Source organism: Spinacia oleracea, chromosome 3 (assembly GCF_020520425.1).
Source record: "Spinacia oleracea cultivar Varoflay chromosome 3, BTI_SOV_V1, whole genome shotgun sequence".
Lineage (NCBI taxonomy): Eukaryota > Viridiplantae > Streptophyta > Magnoliopsida > Caryophyllales > Amaranthaceae > Spinacia > Spinacia oleracea.
Window position 1 is genome coordinate 95,661,953 of NC_079489.1, and position 6,339 is coordinate 95,668,291.

The following is a 6,339-nucleotide window of genomic DNA, read 5'->3' on the forward strand; positions in this document are numbered from 1 at the left end:
TTAGGAGAAAGCTCTTCCATAGATTAGATGCTTCGCGTGCTCCATCCGAGAGGCGGTGAGCACGTCATTCGATTCCATTCCCCTATGCACTAAGTCGTTGCATCATCATGATTGCTTGATTGTTTAGATCGTTTCCTCCAATTCCCTAGGCTATCCCGACTCCCTAGCGTTTCCCTATATTGTTTAATTCCTTGATTGATTAGATTAGTTTCCTTAGAAATTAATTCAAACCAACTCTTGTCTAAACTAGCTTAACGCCTTGACTCAATGCACACCGTTTCTATGGGACGATCCCTATTCTTGCCACTATAGCAATATAGCCGGTTAGTTAGGAGTTTATAAATTTTGTTTGGTCGGGTGGTTTTCTTTTCAACGACGGAAAAACACCTTATCACCACCCTCTTCTTAATGTGCGGCTCTTCCATCGGAAATATCGGATCTAAGGGTTCGTTAGTTTAGTTCGTTCAATCAAGCAAGGGCTTGATTTTGTTTGTTGTTTTTTGGACGTTTTCGGCCTGGGTTCGCACTTCGTCTATTCCTATTCTTCCCTACTCACATCCCTATTAAATGCAAGTAAAGGTAAAGCGTCGCCGCCTATAATTCGAAGGTAAAGGTGAAGTTTAGGGTTAAGTTTTCAATTTCAGGATAGAATTACTATTTTGGTTATGTTCCAATTGTTTAGGGGGTTCTGGCTCTCTAATGCCAAAGGTTTGCTAACCGTCGTCGCTTCGAAATGTCCGATACACCCCTATCTTGACGGTAAAGGTAAAGGTTAGTTAAGGTTTTCAGTTTTGGAGTTTGGGCCAATTCCTTTCCTCTAGGTTCCGTAGGCTCGTTGGTTCGTGTCATGTTAGATTGTTTGGTTGGTTTTATGTTTTGGCTGTGGTTGTATATGTAATATCCCGTATTTTTATTAATCATAAATATATTTAGTATATTTTGTAAAGTATTTTTGAGGAATTTTTAATTAAAGTTGCATTTAAATATTTATCTTAATATATTTTCATTAATTAGAAATATTAATTATTTCTAATTGGATGAGAAAATCATTTTAAAGTTAAGTTGGGGAATTTAATTGGGTTGTAGAAAAGAAAATGAATTTAGACGAGCCAAGACCAATGATATTTTAAATTAAAGTCCAAACGAATTTATGCAGCGCAATTTGTATGTAATGAAAGCCCCAAAGGGAATTTCTAACGCCCATTAAAGTTATCGAAACCTATAAGTAGCCCATGATTCCCTTATAAACCTCCTCAAAATTTCTTAAAGCCCTAAATTCTCTCTCTTCTCTCTCCCTTGTTCCTGCTCTCTCCTTCCCTTGTGTGTCTCTTCGTCCATGCTCACCCGCCCGTACGAGAGAAAGCAAGGCAGCGCCCGCCTGCCCTCGCGTCACCGCCCGCCTGCCCTCGTGCCCAGTGCCCCTGCCCTCTCCTCTCGTGCGCACCAGCTCTCCTGCCATCTCCTTCCGTGCACCCCGCGCGACTACAACAACGAGTAACGCCCCGCGTGCTCCGTCGATGCTCCTCTCCTCCGTGCACGACCGTGCATCGTCCCTCTCTCCACCCTTTCGATGTGCTCTTTTATTGTGGTCAACCGGTGTGTTTTTGTTACTCTTATCTCTCCTCTATTTTTAAATTATCGTTATTTAAATTAATTATTTTGGGATTGTTGTTAATGACATTAAAAATTATATTTTTATATGTTTATGATTGATAATTTAAAGTATAATTGGAGAGTGAATTTTCAGATTTGATTTAAAAAAGCATGAATTTTTAATGATTTTAATTATGTTTTGTGATTAGGGTTTTAAATTAAAAGTGTATGATTGATTGATTAGCATAATTAAACAGCAACTTTAATTATGATAATTGATTATAATTTTCAGATTACTTTATAAGTATTAAAGTGTCGATTTTTAAGGGTTTTATGCATGAAATTAATAAATTTTCATGTTAGGGTTTCAAGGAAGTAATTAGGATGATTATTTATATAAAATCTATTCATTTTTAATTAACTAAGGCGATTTAGAATTAAAATATGTTGTTGGAAATTTATTAAACATGGTGATTAATTAAGGTATTATTTTAATATAGGAGAAGACTTTTAATTGATTAGATTGAATCACAAGGTGCGCAACTCAAGGTACGTACAAGTCTAGGGATAACCTAATATCCATGTTTGTACATGTTAAGTATGTGATTGATTTGTGATTCATGTTACTTGGATGTTGTTCATGTTTGATTGTATGGCAAGCATGTTTATTTACGAGGTTATGTTTGCTAAATTGGTTGAGCAAGCATGTTATCCAAGTATGGTTTATGTATATACTATTTATATGCACGTAAGGAGTGTATTTATGTTTGTATGTAATGTCAAGCATGTTAAGGGTTGTTTATACTTTGTACTTAATGTTAAGCATTCAAGGATAGCTTAAAGTATTACGCACATAGGGGCACGAGCTCACATGTTAATATAATCATGCGAGGAGGAGGAAAGGATTAGGATTTATTCGTATCTTTCAGGACACAACCCTTATGTTAAGTTGATCATGATGAGACTCACATGTTAATATAATAATGTTGAGAAGGAGTAGAAAGGAATTAATAGATGTTTCAACACCCTAATAAAAAAGGCTTGCATTTGAGTGGTTTCGAAGAGGTGATCACCTCCTTCGTCACCATGGGAAGACCTCGAAAACTCAAGCCAAATCTTCTGGAAAGAAGTCGAAAAAACACGATGATGGTGCAATTCCTAAGCCACACACTCGAGAAACTGCAAAGAACCACCAAGCTTCATCAATGGTGGAGGATGATGTCATCTCTGAAAAATCGATAGTAGACCCAGATGATCAACTCTTCAATTAACCTGAAATTCTTACTCCAAAATCGTCTTTGGCCGCTCTACAACACCGATCACAGGTTCGAAATGATTTCAATGTTTGGATTAATGGATTACAATCTGGAAATGATGTTCGCACCCTTTTAAATTCAAATTTGAGAACAGGCGCGAACGATTCTACTCTGTCTGCAAAATCGATTGAACATGTTAATGAAACTAATTAGCCTCATGATGATCTGATTAGACCTGATATTGTGAATCCCATACCCCCCCTGCAATGATTGAATTAGATGATATTGAGGATGAAATAACTTTATGGAAATCCGCAGTTGTATGCTATGTTTTGGGGGCTCCTCAACATGTCGTGGAGGGTTTTGTCCATCCAATTTGGGGGAAACTGGGGATTGATAAGGTGGCATTGGTTGGAAATGGACTGTTCCTAGTTAGATTTGCAACTATGGAGAACTGTCAGAAGGTGATCAATGGAGGTGCTCAATTTTTTGACTCAAAACCTTTAATCATTAAACCATGGTCTGAAGACATCAATTATGCAAAGGACCCAGTTAAACAAGTTCCTGTATGGATCGAACTACCTGGTCTTGAGGTGAAGTACTGGGGGGAGAAGAGCTTGTTTAAAATTGCTGGACAGGTTGGACATGCTCTTAAGGTTGATCAGGCAACTAGGAATAGGGATAAGCTGATGTTTGCAAAAGTTTTGGTGGAGGTTACATTGGGCCAACACTATCCCAAATCCATTCCGTTTGTGAATGAGAAAGGTACATTAGTGGAGAAAAATGTAGAATATGATTGGCTCCTAATTGTGTGCACTTCTTGCAAGGGTATTGGTCATGCTAGCCAAACCTGTTCCAAGACCAACAAGCCCATCAAGGTTAATAAACCTATAAAGAAAGTTTGGCAACCTAAAGCTATTCAGAGAACTAACCAGGAGGTTGAACCCACAGTAGAGCATGCCACTGATCAGGTGGTTAGCACAATTCATACAGAAGGGTTTGTGCAGGCTACTTCTTTCAGTAGACAACACTGTCAGCAACTAAAACCAGTTCACACAAGGAACAACTTTGAGATATTAGTGAACAATGGTGATGATGAGGATGACGCTGAAACTGTAGTTAATGGGGTTAGTCTGTTAGATCAGGGGTTGATCATCCCTCTATCTAATGGATAATATCATTTGTTGGAATGTGAGGGGATTGAATGGAAGAGCCAAGCAAACTGAGGTAGGGAGATTCATTCATTCCCACATGGCTAAACTATTCTGTCTCCTTGAAACAAAGGTCAAGGCACCAAAAATGGGTGACTTGTACCTTAACATCTGTCCTGGTTGGAACTTCACTACCAACCTGAGTTGTTCTTCTACAGGTAGAATAATCATTGCTTGGGACCCTTCTACATTTCATGTAGACATACTGTCTATGAGTGGGCAGCACATTCATTGTTTTATCAAACCAAAAAGCACTGGTGTTGGGTTTCAGAGCACTTTCATCTATGGGATGAATGGAAAGAATGAGAGAGTTCCTCTATGGGATACTCTAACTCACATTACTGATCACTCAGTCAACCATGGGTAATAATGGGGGATTTCAATGCCCTTAGGGAGATTGAAGATAGAATTGGAGGCCCTGCCAGACTTGGAGATATCCAAGCCATGAGAAATTGCATGTTCTATTGTGATTTCACCACTATTAAAACAGTTGGTAGACAGTATACATGGAATAATAAACAAGAGGGAAAGGCTAGAGTTTTTTCCAGAATTTATAGAGTTATGTCCAATGCTAGCTTGATTGATCTTTTCCCTACCGCTGAGGCTAACTTCCTTCCTGAAGGTGAGTTTGATCACAGTCCTATGCTTCTTAGTTTCTACAAAAATGATAAATTAAAAAGACCATTCAGATTCTTTAATATGTGGGCTCATGCTGACAATTTCCTTGACATTGTGCAAACCAACTGGGAGAAACCTGTCTATGGTTACACCATGTACAAAATTTTGCAGAAACTCAAATGGTTGAAGACTGATTTGAAACAGTTGAACAAATATGGGTTTAGTAATGTTGAAGAAGAAAATACAAGACTATACTCAAACTTACTACAGATCCAAACTAACTTGTATACCTGCCCTAATAATGAAAGCTTGGCCAGTGCTGAAAAAATAGATGCAGCTGAGTATAAGCGTGCTCACAATGCCTACATTTCTTACCTCCATCAAACAAGCAAGATCAATTGGTTGATTTAGGGGATGAGAACACTAGAGTGTTTCATCAGAGCATAAACCAGAGAAGAAGGCACAACACAATTCACTCAATCCAGAATATGCAAGGGGAATGGGTTACAACAATAGATGGAATGAAGGAGGCTTTTACTCAATTTTACTCAGACTTGTTCTGTACTCAAATGGACCAAAGAACTCATGTTAATCCTGTGATTGTAAACAGAGGTCCAAGGCTTACTGAATCTCAGAAATCTTTGCTGGATTGCACCTTCACAGTGGAGGATGTGAAGAAGGTTCTTTACTCCATCCCTAACCACAAAACCCCTGGTATGGATGGTTATAATAGATATAATAAAGGATGACCTTCATAAGGCTTTCACAGATTTCTTCTCCACAGGGAAGATTCTCAAAGAAGTCAATGTGACTTCAATCACCCTAATTCCTAAATGCCCAGTTCCAGCTTCTGTAGGTGATTTCAGACCAATTGCCTGTTGTTCTGTCATTTACAAGTGTATCTCAAAGCTTCTTTGCAGTAAACTTAGCAAGGTTTTCCCTGAGTTGATCTCCCCTAACCAAGGAGCTTTTGTCTCTGGTAGGTCCATTCTACACAATGTGCTTATTTGTCAGGACATAGTGAAAATGTATAACCAAGCTCATACTCCTCCCTGTTGCCTAATGAAAGTTGACATCAAAAAGGCATATGACATAGTAGAATGGTCCTTCATTGAGGAAATTTTGATTGAGCTTGGGTTTCCTACTTTCTTTGTCAACCTAATTATGACTTGTCTCTCAACAACAAGATATTCCCTTCTGATCAATGGTATCCCTTCTGATCTGATTCATCCTAAGAGAGGGCTTAGACAAGGTGACCCCCTCTCTCCCCTTCTCTTTACTCGTTGCATGGAGTATTTCTCCAGGGATATGTCAACAATTGGTGAACACCCTCAATTCCAATTTCATACCAGGTGTAGAGCTCTTCATCTGAACCACCTTTGCTTTGCTGATGATCTCTTGATGTTCTGCAAAGGTGATCTTACCTCAGTCAGCCTGTTATTGGAAGATTTTCATCTGTTTTCTAGCACTACTGGCTTACAAGCTAATCCTATCAAGTCTTCAGTGTACTGTTGTGGCATTTCCACTACTGACAAAGAAGGAATTGGAGCTATTTCTAGTTTCAGTTTTGGGGAGCTACCCTTTAGATACTTGGGTGTGCCAATCAGTACTAGGAAACTTCAAGCTGGTGAGTGTGAGAAATTAGTGAACAAAATGGTGGC

General features: G+C 38.7%; 1 protein-coding gene across 1 annotated transcript; it reads left to right on the top strand.

The window, feature by feature from the left end:
• Nucleotides 1-4,429: 4,429 nt before the first annotated feature.
• LOC110798465 (uncharacterized) lies at nt 4,430-5,089 on the top strand. Its single transcript, XM_022003640.2, has one exon. The coding sequence runs from the start codon at nt 4,430-4,432 to the stop codon at nt 5,087-5,089; it is 660 nt and encodes a 219-aa protein (XP_021859332.2).
• Nucleotides 5,090-6,339: the final 1,250 nt, after the last annotated feature.

Bases quoted from the DNA above. Each gene is read 5' to 3' on its own strand.
- LOC110798465 (XM_022003640.2), top strand. From the start codon at position 4,430: ATGGGGGATTTCAATGCCCTTAGGGAGATTGAAGATAGAATTGGAGGC.